Raw genomic sequence first — 18,718 nt, forward strand, 5'->3', positions numbered from 1 at the left:
GTAAATCATGTAGTCAGTTGTTGGTGTTTTCTGTTTGTTTTTTTTTTTAAGTAAGTCTGTCCTAATTAAAATAAAAAATCTTAAACTTATATATATCTTTTCATCTTTTCTGGGCAGAGAGGCAGATGAAGGCTGTAAAAAACCTTTAGAAAGATTGCTGAACATCTGGCAAGAAAGAAGTGTGTATGGCGGCGAGTTCATCCAGCAGCTGAAGCTGTCTATGGAGGACTCCAAGAGCCCTCCCCCCAAAGGTAGAGACATCACCACATGCTTACAGCTCTTGGTCTTTGCCTACTTTCGAATCAGATATGAAAAGCTGCAGTGGGGGTTGCTGTGAACCACCAGCGATTATATGATTCTTCAGAGAGAGATGATCATAAATGATGGTGAGAATTTATGTAGTGCTTGCAGCGTGTAAGCCTGATTCTAGTATTCATGCTGTTCATCATCTCGTACCCTGCCTTTTGCTCTGTATTCTCCTTGGTTCGCTCCTGCCTTTCTGAGACTTTCCTTGCACAAGGGAAAGGAACAACACACTTGTTTAGAGTTGTAGGGAACTAGGAAGTACCCTGGGTAAGATTTTGTCCTATCTTTGCCGTTAACTACTATAGGCTCTTGAATAAGTCCTTTAGCCTTTTTGGAACTTGGTTTCATTAAATATTCATGTGGTTTGGGGATGTACTTTTGATGGGTGTCAGCTATCATCAAAAATTGGTTTTGGTCTTTACTGAAAGGTAATGTGTACATGCATGTATGTGAATTTTGCTAAGTCCTTAAAAGCTATGTTGTTTTTTCCTTTGAAGAGGAATAAGACCAAACATTATTTGGTTCTTTGGCTTCTGGTTAGTTGTGATTGAATTCTGGTTGGCATAGCTCTCATGTGACTGCATATATACCCATTACCTGGAGGATCAAGTCTGAGTCCTGACATGGTGTTCTCTTTATAATGTGAACCAGTCTCCTTTTCCAGATTCTTCTCCCATTTCTTCACATGTACCATATTTGGCCATTCCTAACAACTTCCCTTCTGAATGCTCTGTGGTTCCCCTTCCTTTGCATCTGCCGTTACTCTGCCTAAAATGTCTTTCTGCCGCTTATATGTGGTGAACCTACTCTTCAAGATTGCTACTCTCATTCTGACATCTTTGCCAGCTTGTCTGGGCACATGTAGCCAATTCCCTCCTTGTTCCTCTAGTATTTTGTACATGTGTCTGCAATAGAATTTAACCTTGATTAGGAGAAGGCAATGACAACCCACTCCAGTGTTCTTGCCTGGAGAATCCCAGGGACAGGGTAGCCTGGTGGGCTGCTGTCTATGGGGTCGCACAGAGTTGGACATGACTGAAGTGACTTAGCAGCAGCAGCATACATGATGATATTCATTCAGCAACTCTTTATTGTATACCTTTCATGATCCCTTCCAGATCTGAGTTTATATGTGTTTTAAGGTAGGGTAACTTTCCTGTGAAGCTAGAGGTTAGAGGCTTGCTAAGAATGGCATAAGTGCTTTCAGGCTGCAGACCATTGTTGTTTTACTTGGAGTTGACAGAGGGCAATTTTGGGGCCGCTCTGAAGAGCACGATGTTTCCTACTTCAGATTCTGGCCGTGTTTGCGTCGTGTCCTTTGGAGGTGTTCTGCACAGCGTTGGGGAATTAGCTGACATTCTTTTCTCTCCTCTGACTTTAAGTTCATTGGTAAACGGTGCTGATTTCTTAAAAACACCTTTGGGCAAGTAGGAGAGCTCTGAAAGATGATGTTTGAAGCCAAGTGTTGAATTTCAATTCAGCAAACATTTGCCAGACATATGCTATGAGTAAACAGCTCTGCTAGACAGTATAGGAAAGAGCAGAGAGGAGTGAGAAATAGTTCTGCACTCAGGGAGCAGTCAGACTAATTGGGGGATTTGTGGTAGCAGTAGATTTGAAAATAGCTCCATTAGGTTTCTGGGTTTTTTTTTTTTTTTTGGATTGTCTAGACATTAACAATAGAGGCAGTATTCCTTTACTGTGGCGGATGATGCTGATCCAAAGATAATTTCTCTTTTTCTAGTTTGTAAAGATGAAAACACGTATCAAAAGGTTCCAACGTGTGTATTCGTCTCAGCTAACTCACTGTCTTCTTCAGACTTCAATTACCAGAATATTTTACACAGTCCTTTCAGAATGTTGATGAGTTTTTCCAGAAGCTTATTTCCAAATTTAAATAGTCCATTTGTATTGCAGTGTTAATTCATGAGTAATTCTTTGTCTGCAGACAGCTTTATATAAGAGTTTACCCTTGGAATAAAAATTTTCCTGTGGAACTTTGGCAGTTGTAATCTTTTAGAATGTGTGAGTTTAGGAATTTTTAGAACTGGACCTTTTTTGAGTTTATATACCTGTGATAGCTTATGATGAGCAATGTCGGATTTGTGATCTCCAAAGAAGATTTAGCTACGGGACCAGGGACCAGTCTTGATCACTCAAGAGCTTTTGTGTAGCAGAGTTTTATTAAAGTAAGACAAGGGACAGAGAAAGCTTCTGACATAGACATCAGAAGGGGGATGGAGAATGCCCCCCTTGCTAGTGTTAGCAAAGGAGTTACATACTTTTTAATTATTACAATACATCAAAAGAATGTCTCAAGTTTGTGAAAATTTTACCAGACCCACTCCCACAATTTACATTTTAGGATAACAGGATTAGCCAGAAGGTTTTTAGGAAAGAGAACTGCCCTCAAGCGGATACATTGTTGTTATATAATCCTTAGTAGAGTTTAAACTGAGTTGTTTGTTGTGTAATCATCAGTTCCGGGCTTAAAGAAAAAAACTATGTGACTAAGACTAATGAATGTAGAGAACAAAAATATTTGTCCTCTCCTCCTTGAGAATTCCAGACCCCTATCTCCTCCTCGAGATCCCCAGACCCCTCTCTCCTCGGGGACGCCTGGACTTCTTATCAACCTGCCTAGGAATTGACTCTCTAACCTGTCTCTCAGGTACAGGACCCAGAGATTCTAAAGTTGTCTCTCTGTTCTTGGGAATACTCAGGCCGTTGCTTGTCTGGGTGGAACTTCATCGTTTACTTGGGTCCTGCGTAAATCACACAGTACCCTATGGGCGTAGACTTTGGAAGGGAAAGGGAAGTACAAAGGGTGTAGCATTTATTCAGCTCCTGTCTCTGCTGGCTGCTTTTCCTGTTAATTTATGTTAGGTGCTGAAGGACTGTATGTATTAAGTACAGTATTAATACTTAATCTACAGTATTGACTCGAAAGGATAGAGTAATTTTGTCCAAGTAGATACAATTGATAAGTAAGTTTATATAAACCCAGGTCTATATAACTTAAAAGTGTATTTTCTTCACACCGTAACTTTTCCTTGCAAGCACATGGATTCAGTAGACTTGAATTAGGGTATGAATTCATGAGTAGGTCACTCAGCTTCCCTGGACCTTTAGTGTAGTTAGTTTAGCTCTTCAGGGCAAGCATTTGAAAGCAAACTTCCAGAGTATGAATCCTAGCTCTGTCGCTTGCAAGTTGTGTAACCTTGGGCATGGCATTTGACCTCTCTGAGCCCCAGGTTCCTCACTGTACAGTATGGCTATTAATAGTAATACCTCATAGGCTTGTGTGAGGATTACTTGAGATCATGTAGATATGAAGTTATTAATGTGATTACATGGCTTCTTTTTGGCACCCCCTCCCAGTTCTAATATCTAATATTCTGAGTTTCTTAATACAAGCCAATAGCAAAAGTAGGAAGAATCTTGTTAGTATTTTCAGTTGGAAAGCATGGTGGTTCAGAGCACACACCCTAGGCCCAGCTTCCTGGGTTCAGGGCTCAACCTGGTGGTTCAGTCCAGCGAGATGAGACGGGTCGGGTGCTCCCAGAACCATGCCTCGGGTGTCAGTCCTCGGTTTGCTTCACATCTTTTTCTCCCCACAAGTAGGAGTTAATGTGTTTTTAAAAGAAAAGTCTCTTATTTTGCAGGGAGGGAACAAAGAATGAGGGAGCTATTAGAAATAGTATTTCCTCTCTTTTCATTACAAAAGTGATATAAAATCTGTGGGGTTTTTTTTTCTTTCTTTTCTTTTTTTTTTTAATCTTGGAAATTTTTAGTAGATCTTTAGAAGGTCCAGGTTTTTGGGTAGATGATTGCATTTTCTAATGTAATTGGGGATCCTTCAGGCTAACTTTTTGCCTTAGAATTAGTTTTACTGTCAGAAAAACTAGTCCATAGGCAGGTCTATGCATACTGTAAACCCTTCGGTCATCAGAGCATTTGATGATTAGCTGAGTGCAAGGTCCCCTGGAGACACGGGAATGAGTTGGAGGACAGAACAGAAGGTGTGCGAGATGAGGACAGAAGGAACTTTGCCCCTGAGATGTTTGCCCTGCCTATGAACAGAGTGAGTGAGGGTGTGAAAAGGGGATGAGTGGAACTGCTGTGGTCAGAGCTGAATGGATAGCGGAAGGTGCCTGGTCTGAAATCCACTCAGGAACGGGCCTGGCATATGCCTGGGTCGTTTTAATGGTTGTGTGTCTCAATTGAGGATTCTGGGCATCCTCACTGCTAACTCTGCACATGAGCAGAGGAGAGTCCGGTTCATGTAAAGGACAGTGGGGATGGTCATTTGTGGCACAGCACCAGGGTTTTCCAAGTACTGTGCTTCCTCTTCCCTCAGGAGGTTTCAGGCTCAGGTGTGTTGACACTTTCCTGAGCATCGTAGGGCTGTAGAGGAATAAGGTACTGAAGGTTTCTATCAGAGAGGGAAGGCCCGTGCCTGCCAACGGCCATGCAAAGTAGCAGGGCCAACTGCTTTCAAAGCGAGGCCCGTGGGGTTAGAGGGAGACGGTGACGGTTGAAAGGGAGTGCTGAGAGTGATGCTGCCGTTACCACTCATTACCAAGTAGGCTGAACCTCGGTGGCCTTTCCAGGGTTTTGCATAGAGGCCTGATGGGGCCAGAGCTCAGCTTTAGTGAGAGACAGAGTATAGTCCATGCTGGAGAAGGAGTGATTGGAAGAGGCAGGATGGGACAGCGGTCTGGATGAGGCATGAGAAAGGACAGGTGGCTGATAAGAGGCTTTGGGAAGAAGCAGAAAGCAGGCATATGGAAGAATTCCTCACAGGTGTGGAATCTGTTTCAAGTTGGGACTTGGGGAGAGATTCTGCCGTTCTCCAAGGCATGGTACTTGGAAGATAGAGCCAGTGGAAGTGTTCATAATGGAACTAGATAGCTCAGAAAAGGTGGAGCCCTGTGGGGGAAATGATAAATAATTTATTTCCAGTAGGTCCTCTAAGTGGAGACAGGAGAGAACCGGAAACATAGGATGATGATGGTTACTTCCTATTACACCCTCTTCCATCAGGATGTGAAGGATGGAAACAGCCCTAAAATTGTCATCAGTTTGATTTCAGTTTTGCGTTGCTGTGAGTGAGTGACAGCAAGAACTCCCACTTAGGAGGCAAAAAGCTTTTGCTGTAGGACCCGGACTTACTAAACAAGCTCTCTGGCTTTAGAGAAACCTCAGCTGATGGGCCTTGACATTCTTATGAAAAATGAGGTGGGGAGCAGTGGGGAAAGCAAAGACATAGGTATGTGTAGGGCTTCCACTCTCTGAATTCAGTGGTTCTGAGTGACCTGAGATGTTCAGTGATACGTGGTTTTTATATGTAATAATTTCTGTATGAGAGTTGGAAAATTGAAGGACTCAAGTTTTATACGTTTTTCTACCTTCTTTAGTGTCTTTAACAGTTGTTTTTTCAGCATTCTCTTCTAGGTGTTTGGAAGTGAACAGAACAATACTGTAAATTCTTTTTTGCTCCTGTGCTTACATTCTTGTGGCTACTAATCAAACATAGCCACTTTGACACTGTAGTGACTGGATGTCGACAGGGTCATACCACACGCTACACACTACTTAGGCAGCCACTGTGTGCAAAGGTATTTCATATGCAAATTATAGCCTTACAGCTTTTCTGTTTGAAAAATACAGCCATCCTTGCTTTGCATAGTGCAGGACTGTAAAAATGACTGGTCAAGCTGAATACCATCAAAGTGATTTTAATAATCAATGTGGAAAATTACAATTGTTCTGTGACTTTTAAAATTTTTTTGTCAAAGAAAGAAAAACTAACTCACTGTTGATCTCAATTGTATAAGAAAACAAAAAAGTAAAGATTTATTTAGCATTTTTAACATAAGTTAGTAACATGAGTTGCGATGTTTATTTCTCTGTAACAGACTTATCAAGAGTGATTTGAACAAAGCTCGTTGCATCTTTCCCGTCTTTGTCATACTCCTCTAACTTTGGATCAGTTTCCAACGTTTTTTCCTTTGTGCCGTCAGTGTTGTGAAGTATCTCTTAAGCGTTCCTCTAAAGTGAATTTTGTCAACATTACTTCCTCCAGGACATTGTCATTCTTTTCATCACAACCACTTTCTTCATTTATGTTGATTAGCTGGCCTTCACTGAGTTCCCTCTGGCTATGAATCCGGAGTCTCTTGAAGAACATGACAAGGGTCCGCATCCCTACAGCCAGTTGTCTCTTGTGCAGCCCCATTTATGTTTCGTGTGAATTTCATTTCCAGCATTAATTTTAGGTTTAGTTTCTTTGTTGCTCTTTCATCTTTATCAGTCAGTTCCCTGTTTTGATTATTTATTTTTATAAAATGTCATGTGGATTTTGACACTGGGAGACTAACAACGCAACTAAACACTTTGTTGCCTGTGTGTGAACTGAATAACAGTGACCAGTTACTGACCTTGAAAGAAGTGATGCGGTCACTAATCGTGATGCCCTTCTGTTATTTACGTAGTGATTTGTGGACCAAAGTTAGCAGAGAGGTTTGTTGTTGATGCAGTTACTCTGGGTAAATACGCCATGACAACTGAAATTTAAAGTGTGTTGTTGGGGGAATGGTGTCATTTAACCAAACCATGGTAATAAATCTGTGCATAATAGAATAGCACGAAGACAGGACTGCCCGTCATACAAATGCTGCTGTTTCTCTTCTTTAGTAGAGGAAACAAAGCATTAAGCAAAAAGAATGAAACCCATGATACTGACTTGGCTTTCACGTCAAACATAGTTTCCTCAGTTAATATGTAAGGTAGAGAACAGAAGCTACATCCTGGGTTCCAGAAGAGAATGTTGAATTAAGCAGGAAGTATCCGTGTCCCGTTTATAACTCACAGAATTCTTAGGCAGGCGCATGGCACCTCTCCCTTGACAGGAGGAGAGGATAGTTGTGTGGCACTAAGTAAGTTTTAGTTGTGTTCAGTGGAAAGACACAGATGTTGAAATCATACCATTACATGAGTTATTTAGCCTCTCTGGGTCTTCATTTTTTCACCTATAAAATGGAGACACACCATGCCTTAGAACTGTTGAAAGGATCAAATGTAAAGAAACTATTGGGATGCCTGGCACATGTTAGGCATCCAGTAGTTTCTTTACTTTCCAAACTTGAATTTCTCATTCAGCTTTATGTCCCTCAGTTGTTTGGCGTTTGTTTTGTATTGTCCAATTTAATGCAAAAGGAATGATTTTGGAATTAATACCTCCATCATAAAAATTTAAGAGCACATGATACAGATAATTAAAAAATGTAACCCGTTAGCCTCAAAAGTGGTTAATTTTAAAATGTTGACTTAGGTCATTTCTCTTAGTAGTATCATCATGCTCAGCAATGGTTATTTTAAATTTTAGTGTACAACTAGGTTTGTTTTGTTCTTAAAGGGATGATTTAAAGGGTATTTGTTTTTAGAGCTTTTGACACAGTCTTATGGATGGGTCTCTCTCGACTACTTATTTTCTGAAATGATCCCAGAAAGTGTAAAGTCTCTCATTGTACACACGTTGGCTTGCTTCATTATATTTTCTCATGAGGTTTGTTACCTTTTTACTGTCCCTGTTAACTTCTTGTTTTCTTCTAAAGATAATGAGGTTTTTTAGTGAAATAGTTGGGTGAGTTTCACTTTTAGATGCTTTTTGCCGGTGGTGTTTTTCCAGTGAGTCAATCTGAGATGACCAACTGAGGCCATTTTGACTCTTCTCAATAATGTACGGAGTGACCACCACTTGAAAATAAGTGGCAGTTAGGGTTAATGTTAAGCCGTCTCTGGAAAGGTACACCCTTCTACCCTTTTCTACTTGTGACCCATTGTGCTTAGCATTTGACCTGCCTCTTCAGGCTGCAGTGACCCACGTGTGTCACTTTTTTCTTTCCTCTAGCAACAGAGGAGAAGAAATCTCTGAAGCGAACTTTTCAGCAAATACAAGAGGAGGAGGATGACGACTATCCTGGAAGCTACTCTCCCCAAGATCCTTCTGCAGGACCCCTCTTGGTATGTCTTGACCCCCCAGAGCATAGGGCCGAGTGGCTTGAAGTGACCCCTAGTTGAAGGTTCTGGCCACAAGGTGGAGCTAGTGATCAAGAGTATGGAATCACCAGAGGGCAGCTCTTGGCACTGGGCGCAGGATCCACGTCGTGAAGCAGGCTTGATTTTGTCTTTGCATGCCTCCACTCCGGGATGGATTTGTGTTTTGCAGAGTAACTGGATTTGGCGTTTTTTTTCACTCCTATAAATTTAAAATATTCTTTAAAAGTAGTTTATGTAAAGCAGTAGATATTACAAAGACATTCAGAAGTCCTCTACCACGGCTTGTGTTATAAGTAAACAGCGTGTTAGTACCTAAGGATAGTCTGTCTAGCAACAGCAAATTTGCCACACTATAGGCTATTTAAATATTAGACCAGGTGCTAGCATTGACTGAGTTTTTAGCCATATATTTGCATTGTTTGACCCCCTTGTGTAGTTCATGAACTCTGTATGGTTGGTTCATTTTAGCTGTTTGTTTGTTTATGTATTCATTTACAGTCAAAGAAAGTGAGGCTCAAGGAGACAAGTAACTTATTCGGTGTTTCGATTGAATCTGGGCCTGGCTGACTTCGAAGACCATGCACATCTCACTAAGTTGCACTGCCTCTCCTTCTGCCTAATGCAGCTTTATTTTATTGCATGTGGGTGTGTGTAAGGCCAGTGTAAATAGAAAGCATGTCTGATGTGTGTTATGTTAAGATGTCAGATTAGCCTGGGAGTTACATGAAAACAGTGTTAGGCCATGTATCTTTGCATTTGAAAACTTTCAAGAGAACAGCCCAAATGACCAACTTTCAGGATAACCTGACTGCCATCTCCATGGTACTCTGGGGGTCATTGTGAACTAGCTAACCTGTCAGTGTTGTATGTTTCCCTGACAATTAAAAAACCCTTTTTTGCTATACACAGAATATGCATTCTTGGTTTGTTTTTTTTGTTTGTTTTTGTTTTCTTCCCTCTTTGTTTATAATTAATGAGCTTGACACATTTAATTTTGGTAGTGGCTGCTGAAATCAAAAACATCATCTTTGTGACATTCATTTTGTAGAGCAAGTCTAGGAAAGAATTGAAATAGGTAGTGTCCTTTTATTTAAACAGCCAACACACAGGTGGCTAGAGCATTTCATACATGTTCCTTTACTCTGAACTGGAGCCCGTTCTATACTAGATATCATGCATCCTTTGAAACTAAGCAGTGTAAACCAGACTGCATTTTCTTAAGTTTCCAAAAACATACTCTTTAAAAAAAATTCTTTTTCACAGTTATGTAGAATTTCATTTGTGTTCTGCCTCATACTTAGAAATACAGCGTGCATTCTCTTAGAATCCGTATCACTGATTCAGTATACACTCTGGGGTAAGGACAGTGGTTCTTTTTTAAATGTCAGGGATGATCATTTATAGAATTCGCCTTCACCTTGTTGAACTCCAGCTAAGTTTCTCTAAACCCCACATCCCCACATATCTTCACGGATGGTGTTATCTTTGTTTTCTTTGTACAGACTGAGGAGCTGATCAAAGCTTTGCAGGACCTAGAAAATGCTGCATCAGGGGATGCTACTGTCCGACAGAAAATTGCTTCTTTACCCCAGGAAGTGCAAGACGTTTCTCTTTTGGAAAAAATAACAGGTGAGAAGTTAGAGGTCGGGTGAAGGATGAGGGAGGGGAAACATATCTCCAGTGCATCAGACCCCAGGACATGCCAACGTCTGCAGATAGAGACCTTCCACCTGGGGCTGGGTGCTCTGTTGTCTTGAGATTTGCAAACATAACTCACAGACTGAACAGAGGAGCTGCTGGCGTAGTCTGAGCTTGAATACTCGAGGAGTTATTGCGGAAATGCAGCGTGCCTCAGCCTGTGGTACTCAGTTTAAGTAAGGTCTTTTGAAACCAGGGTACAAACTGTGTGTGCAGGAGGGCAAAGGAGGGGGAAGCATTAAACTCAAGACCCCCTCAACAAATAAGAGATGTATGGCTCAGTGTCATGGTTTTTACACTGTACCCTGCCACGCCCCCTTGAGGTTCTTCAGTGCCAGGAACCCCGGGTTTATATGGTTAGTCATATCACCTTGGCCTTGTGGTGATCACCCCCAATTAAACAGGGAGGGGTGGTTGACATTCTTCCCGCTCTATGTGTGGTCAGTCGAGAGGAAGGAGTGCGCGTGAACTCCACACCCCGCCCCGCCCCCGCCCCCACCTGCATTTAGGAAGCAAGCTGTGAGGAGATGTGAGGGAAGGCAGTGCTACTCAGACAGAGGGGCCGGGAAGCCCTTCAGGCAGGAGTGGGATAGCTGGAGAACACAGCCTGGCCTCTTGGCTCGCTCTCTGCTCCCCCCACCCCAGATATCAAACCCACTGGATTGAACAACCTGTTGAGCGTACAGGCTGTTGATCTTTCCCCCTTTTCCCAACCTTTAGCCCCCTCCTGGCCTCGTGTTCTGTTACTCGGCTTCGGATCTTTATAATCACCCTTCACACACACCCTCAGTGCCTTTTGCTCTTTTTCCCCTTCACCCTATAGTCTCCTGGAAAAACCCAACTTTTTGAATCACAGTCTGCAAAACTGAAAACAAGTTAACATAAAATTAGCAGCATGTGTAATTGCATTTGTCTGTTTTCACTGACTTAAAGGACTTCAGTTTCAGTTCAGTTCAGTCGCTCAGTCGTGTCCAACTCCTTGCGATCCCATGAATTGCAGCATGCCAGGCCTCCCTGTCCATCACCAACTCCCAGAGTTCACTCAAACTCACATCCGTCAAGTCAGTGATGCCATCCGGCCATCTCATCCTCTGTCGTCCCCTTCTCCTGCCTCCAATCCCTCCCAGCATCAGAGTCTTTTCCAATGAGTCAACTATTCGCATGAGGTGGCCAAAGTACTGGAGTTTCAGCTTTAGCATCATTCCTTCCAAAGAACACCCAGGACTGATCTTTAGAATGGACTGGTTGGATCTCCTTTCAGTTCGAGGGACTCAAGAGTCTTTTCCAACACCACAGTTCAAAAGCATCAGTTCTTTGGCGCTCAGCATTCTTTACAGTCCAACTCTCACATACGTGACCACTGGAAAGGACTTACATGGCTTTTAAAAAGTATTTATTTATTTTGATTTTTAATTATGGTGAAATACACCTAACAAAACTTGCCATCTTAACCATTCTGAAGTGTGCCATTCAGAAGAGCTGAGTACATTCACGTTGTACAGCCAATTTCTGGGACTCATTCCATCTTGCAGAACTGAAACTGTCTATCATTAAAGTAACAATTCACTGTCCCCATCCACCCCCCAGCTCCTGGCAGCCGTCACTCACAATTGTATGTGGCTGGACAAAACAAATGATAAACATTGGCTAACTTCTCTTCCTATTTCTGTGGATGAGCATGCTGTTTTCTAAAGCAGCCCATTAGCCTAGTAAGCCTGTTTCTTCTTACCCACCCAAGGGCACGTTCCAGCAATTTTCCCCTTTTCTCCTGCATCTCCAGTCCCTCCCCCGCCCCCGCCCCACTGGGTCATTCTCCATAGCATAAAAATACATATTTTTTTCCCATGTGGAAAATTTTTTTTTCTTGGCCTGGTACATTCCTCTGGCTATTGTCTCCTTGCTCTGTTGTGTAGCTGAACATTCTAAATAGATGGCATATACTCATCTGTCTCTATTCTCCCCGCTCCCCCTTTTGGTTTCACTTCACTTACTGCTCTTATCAGTGTTGGCTGATGACTTCCATGTTGCTAAATTCAGTGGTGAATGTTTTCTGCCCATTGTGTGTGGTGCAGAGTATAAAAAGAGACAAAGTTTCTGACATAGACATCAGAAGGGGGATGGAGAGTGCCCCCCTCACTAGTCTTATCAAGGCCTTATATATTTTTGCCCATTCTTAATTTGGCCCAGTTGATCATTTCTTCTTCCTAAAAATACTTTCTCACTTGGTGTGGTAGGCAGAATAATGGTCTTCCCCAAATGTCCATGTTCTGATCCTTAGAGCCTGCAAATATATTGTCTTACATAGAAAAAGGGACTTTGTGGATGTGGTTGAGTAAAGAATCTTGCGGCGGGGAGGTTATTCTCCTGGGTTAGTCGAGTGGGCCGGGTCCTTGGAAGAGCAAGGAGAGCAGGAGTAAGAGATGTGACTGGGGAAGCAGAAGTTGGAGGGATGCATTTTGAAGATAGAGGAAAGGGCCATGATGATAAATGTCAAGATAGTACGTTTGTGTTGTTCTAAGCCACCAGGTTTCTGATGCTGTGTTACTGGCGGCAGGGGGAAGCTGGGACGGCGTATGTTCTGGCCTTCCTCTCTAACCTCGTGTCTTTTCAGGCTCCTTTGTTGATTTCTTCCCTTCTTCTCCTCTTAATTTTGAATAAATTAGCTCTCTTCCCTAGTTAGTTTCACTGACATTTCCTTTCATCCTGTTTGATGACTTTAAATAACAATTTTTGTGCTAATGATCCCCTAGTTTACATCTCTAGGGTTGACCTCTTCCTTGAACTTGAGACCCATACATCCAGCCTCTTGCTCTGAGTGTTACTGAGTTGGATATCCTGAAAGACATTTCAGACTTGACCTGCCTCAAACCAGACTCCTCTTCCCTCCAAATTTGTCTCATGGTCTTCCCTATCTCAGTAGATGACCCTCTCATCATTCCTGTTGATCTGAACTACTGCTTGAACCTGACACCTGTTACCACCTCCGCTGCTGCCGCCTAGTGGGAGTCTCCACCATCTTCACTCGAATTATCCCAGTAGCTTCCTGTCTGCTCTCCCTGCTGCCTCTTGTCCCCCAGTCATCCGTCTGTCTTCAACATAGTAACCAGAGTGATCCACTAAAATAGAAGTTGGATCATGCCCCACTCTGCTCAGAACACTCTAGTCATGTGGGCTTCTTGCCAAGCACTCTCCAAGGGCCCTTGTACTTGACTGTTTCTTCTGCCTGGAATGATCTTCCCCAGATGGTCACATGACTTGTTCTCTCACCACCTCCTTCCAAATGCTTTGCCTTTTTGTTCTCAAGAGTTATCTTCAGCTGGTAAATAAGTAAAATATAGTGTATTATTTATTTCTCTTCCTCCCTGAGAATGTAAACTTGAAGGCAGAAAGTTTTGGTCTTTTGTGTTACTAGAACAGCGTTGGACACACAATAGCAGTCCACATATATGTCAGGCTGCTTGGAAGGGTTGGGGTATGAAAGTCTGACTGGAGTGAGTTTAGTGACCTGGTAGGAGAGAGGGTGGGGACCACGAGGAGAGACAGCTCCGTCGAGTAGCTCCGCTGTAAAAGGAGCAGGCATGTGGCACGGTAGCTGGGGAGTGACCCATGGTCAGAAGGTAGAGCAGTGTGTGCGCTAGTGGGAATGCTTCCGGAGGGAGAGACGGCTGGGGACACACAGGTGACGGTCCCAGACACTTGGGTCTTGGAGGAAGCAGATGGGGTGCCCATGTGTAAGTGACTGAAAGAGGCACACAGCGCTTGTCTGTGGACTTGGGAGGGCAGAGCATTTGAGGGTAGCCACTGGTGAGTTCCCCAAAGTGAGCATCTCACTGCTACATTTCAACTGCATTTTTTTCTTTGGCTCATAAAACTATCACAGGTTCTTTTTCTGGGTTGTAATTATTTGTGTGAATGAATTATTTCCCTTGTACAACTTCGTGGAGTGTGAGAATTGATTTTTTTTTTTTTAATCTCAAAAAGTAGTGTTTTACTTGTCATTTTCTGCCACAGGCCCTGAAACATTTTAATGAAATTAACCATTACAAAAATAGTTTAGCAGTGACGAAGGTAACCAACCTAACGACCCCAGCAGCTTGTTCCTAGACTGTGCCACCGGTCTAGAAGAATAAGTTTTGCTGTCCTCTTTACCCTCGGTGACTGAAACTGTCTCTCTCCTTTGTTTTTTCTTTGGCTCACTCCTCCTCCACCAAGAACATCCTGTTGTTTCCTTGTCCCGGGGGAGCCTAGAAGTACCTGATCTTTGGCATCAGGCCTAATTTGGAATCCCTCAACAGTTCACCTTCCAGTATTCATGTTGAGGCAGCATCTAATAGTCAGGCACTGTTTGCCAGAGAAACTCTGTGGGGAATTCTTAAATCTGGGTTACCTATGATTGTGCTGAACTCTCTCACCTTGACCGCCTGTATTCAGAGGAAGCAACAAATCTGTATCACTGACACTCACTTTCAGCTTATCCCATGGAACTACTGGCGTCTCTAGTGCTTTGTTTCAAAGCACCGAACTCTCTTGATCCTTTAAAGCCTTTTTAGCTATGACAAACCTAGACAGCATATTAAAAAGCAGAGACATCACTTTGCCAAGTCCGTATAGTCAAAGCTGTGCTTTTTTAGTTGTCGTGTACTAATGTGAGAGTTGGGCCATAAAGAAGGCTAAGTGCCAAAGAATTGATGCTTTTGAATTGTATTGGAGAAGACTCTTGAGAGTCCCTTTTACAGCAAGGAGATCAAACCAGTCAACCCCAAATATTCATTGGAAGGACTGATGCTAAAGCTTCAGTACTATCAGCCACCTGATGTGAAGAGCTGACTTATTGAAAAAGATCCTGATGCTGGGAAAGATTAAAGGCAGGAGGAGAAGGGGGCGACAGAGAATGAGATGGTCGGATGGCATCACCGACTCAATGGACATGAGTTTGAGCAAAATCAGGGAGATAGTGAAGGACAGGGAAGCCTAGCGTGCTGCAGTCCATGGGGTTGCAAAGAGTTGGGCACGACTTAGCAGCTGAACAACAGCAACAGCAACATACATACTTAAGTGTTAACCTCACCGTCCCCACACGTAATTAAGTACATCAGATTTTTAAAATACAAATCATCCTTTGTCTTTTCTTACTTCTGAGGTTGAGTGTGGTTCACCACTTTTTCCCAAGGACACCCTTTCTTATACTTTGATTCTTCTGCAGTTTCTTCCCCAATGAGTTGCAACCCATTAATTAGGCCTGAAGTCAGTCTGGTAGATAATAACCAAGCTTTTTCTTTTTTTTTTTTAAATGAGATGGCAGATAGAATGCTCTGTACACACTGAAGGAAATATTGTCTAATAAAACTTTGGTTTCTTTTTTAATATATATTTATATAAAGTGTATTTCTTAGCATGGGTCACATTCAAAAGCATTTAAAAGCTTCTGTCTTATCAGACTCTATATTTTGCTGAACAAGAGGTTTAATGCTTACAGAGATTAAGAAATATAATCTTACAGGTCCATTTTATTTACTTTTAATCAAGCTTTTCTTTTTTTGTCTATTGAATTTGTTATAATGTTGCTTCTGTTTTATGTTTTGGTTTTTTGGCCATGAGGCGTGTGGAATCTTGGCTTTCCAACCAGGGATCGAACCCACACCCCCTACGTTGAAAGGTGAAGTCTTAACCACTGGACCACCAGGGAAGTCCCTATAGGTCCATTTTAAAGCGATGGTTTTGAGTCCACAGCTCCTCAGCAAAGCCCACGATACTGAATCTGTTGTGTAGCTTTTATTGTCTTAGTTTTCACACTCAAGAAATGGGTGCTTACTTTGTATTTCAGATGGATATGCAAAGAATATTTAATGATGTAATATGAAGAAAGCAGTTTTGAAATTTTCAGAGATGGGGAAATATTGTTTCACATATGACTGTAAATCTCTCTGTTTATTTGTAGAGCTTTTGTAGGAATAGGCATTTTGAAGTTCTTTGTCAGATTCACCTCTTTGTACAATTGTCTCATTTCAGAAAGTTCAGAAAGGTCCCATTTTGTTGACAGGAGTAAGTACCTTTGATTTATTTTGCCAGCCAGTCCATTGTGTACAGGTTCCAGCCTATTCTTGGACTTGGGTGTTAGGGGAGAAACTGCTAACCTCCCCCAGAAGTCTTTGCAATTATGCCTGTGTCATTATTTATTGTCTCTCTCTTTTTGGTCTCGCTTGTATTTAGACAAAGAGGCAGCTGAACGTCTTTCAAAAACAGTAGATGAAGCATGTCTGTTACTAGCCGAATATAATGGGCGCTTGGCGGCGGAGCTGGAAGACCGACGCCAGCTGGCTCGGATGTTGGTGGAGTACACCCAGAACCAGAAAGACGTTTTGTCAGAAAAGGAGAAAAAACTGGAAGTGAGTACATGGCAAGGCAGACCCAAACTCCCCAAGTTTACCTTCCTGGAGCCCACATTAGGAGGGTTTTATTATGCCTTAATTAGCACATTTTTTTCTTTAAAACATTCATGAGATGAGAACATCCATCAGATACTGTAATGATTTAAACGAAGTCGAAAATTGAAGTCATGTTTTTTATATGTCCAGGAAAGAACAAAGTGGAATGCAGAAAGCAAGCAATGAAGTCTTAAATCACAGCATTTAGGATCTCATTGCTTTAGTTTGAACTCATATTTCAAGAAAAACAATTGTAGATTGAGGTTTGAGAAGAATAGGCATTCAGCACAGCCAAGGAATGATTGCATTTGGGAAATGCTTAAAACTTTCTTTTGAATTATATTGAGATTTATTTCCAACTTATATCCTTACTAAGGCCAATAAGTAGTGTGCTTCCAAGCTCTGTCTGCAGTCTGTTCTAGAATTTCACATAAACCTAATAATGTTTGTGGAGCCCAGTTCTCAAACTGTTGAGAAGGAGCTGATTTTTACCCTGAGTTGACATTGTCTGAATGCCCTTGGAGAGCGGCTCCAGAACTAGTTTCTCTCCATGCATTTGTCTGGCTTAATTAAATACCTGGTGGTTTATCTCAGTCCTTTGATAACTGAACCAGCAGTTTGGATATCTGGGAACTTTTGCTTGCATCCTGCAGCTAAGCTTCCTTTTAAGGAATGTCTGCCCTTCTTTTTTTCAAAGATATATAGAGAAGAGTTGCAACCAGTGGCTTGGGAAGGGAAGACAGTTTTGAGTTGAAGAATTAGTCACTTCTTACAGGAAACAAGAGTAGATCAAGGAGGGAGGGGATTGTCCCCATTTGCCAACCCTGCACTCAAGAAACACTCTCTCTGGCCCAGAGGGACGGAAAGTGAGCTAGCCCTGAGGCTGCCATGATTATGTTTGCCTTTCAGCACGGTCATTTGACTTGTGCAGGGAAATGAAAGATGGCAATTCTTCCCATGTCGTTACTGCAATGATTACGAGAGCTGTGATGGGCAGTGTTAGTGGGAACTTCATATTCCTAGCCAGCTTGAAAGTGGAAGATGGGAAAGAGATATAAAAATAGTATGGCTTAGATTTAGAAATCAACACTGACCAGAAATCCTAAAGGGAGTTTCATAGGCAGTACCAGACGGTCATTTATCTGAAATGCTCATCTTTCACTGAGGAAGCATTTTCAGCCCTGTGCCCCGGGACTAATAAGAGAGTGTAATTAATGATTCTGGTTGTAAGTCACCATACCATCTGTTGAACTGCCCCTTGGCGACGCATTAAGGGCTTTCTCTGATCTGTCAGACATTGATTATCACGAGCAGCTGCTGTTGGGTGGAACGTGGCAGGCTACCATAGAGGACAGTCTTTGAGAAGGAGATTGGGTTGGTAGAGTGAGTTAACTCTTTGTTCGTCTCCTTTCCTCATGGTTGCACTTTCCTCCCTATGTTTCTTCTGGGGGAATCTTCCTGGTTTCTGATGAACCAATGATTTGCTAAATGCCCCAGGAGGTCATTAAGGCAGAAATGGATCGGAGATTTGGATCCGTTTTGTTGCTTTCCAGCCCCAATTTTTTTACTGACTTGGGCATTGGAATTCCATCGCTTTAAGAATCAGAACAGGTATGTCCCATCACCCGAAAGTGTAGATTCTGAACTCCCAGTTCTTATCCCAAGCCATGTCTGTCAGCCATACGAGTGAAAACTATTCATTGTAAAAATGGAGCTAAATTTGCTACATTTTAAAAAAGCAAACTTAGATATAAGATGTTGAGAGATGGTTTTCATTCTTTATCCATGTTTGCTAAAAATATGAACAGTCTGCTCCCTAGAATCTGAGATTTTTTTTCTCATATCCCATAATAGAGTGATCTTAATTCCATTATATCTTTATGGTGATGATAAAACTTAATAAGTATGTGCCACTTGAAAGACACATTATTACTATGATTTCTTCTAAATCTTCCAAACGTGTCTTACTGATAGGGACAGTACATAAAGTATATGTATTTTTTTAACATTTTTTTTTTTAACATTACCAGTCCTTGTTTTAAAACTGCCACATCAGAAGAGTAATGAAATCTGCTTTTATTTTTTAATCTTTTCATTGCCATCAGTGTATGAACATGGAATTCTTAGACCTCTGGAAATGTAGTTACTTGCTTGAGAGTCTTTTTCTTCCCAGAGTTCTAATTTGATAACACATAACATTTTTTTCTACAGGTTTATATCTTCCT

At 41.9% G+C, this 18,718-nt stretch overlaps 1 protein-coding gene across 2 annotated transcripts in view; it reads left to right on the forward strand.

Annotated features, from left to right (window-relative positions):
* Window positions 1–18,718, forward strand: part of RPRD1B (regulation of nuclear pre-mRNA domain containing 1B) — a 55,774-nt gene that overhangs the window by 14,500 nt on the left and 22,556 nt on the right. For both annotated transcript variants that reach the window (XM_018056846.1, NM_001319277.1), the window contains 4 exon segments: window positions 118–251; window positions 8,222–8,334; window positions 9,873–9,999; window positions 16,279–16,454. In XM_018056846.1, coding sequence (XP_017912335.1) covers window positions 118–251; window positions 8,222–8,334; window positions 9,873–9,999; window positions 16,279–16,454 — 550 coding nt within the window.

This window comes from Capra hircus, chromosome 13 (genome assembly GCF_001704415.2).
Source record: "Capra hircus breed San Clemente chromosome 13, ASM170441v1, whole genome shotgun sequence".
NCBI lineage: Eukaryota > Metazoa > Chordata > Mammalia > Artiodactyla > Bovidae > Capra > Capra hircus.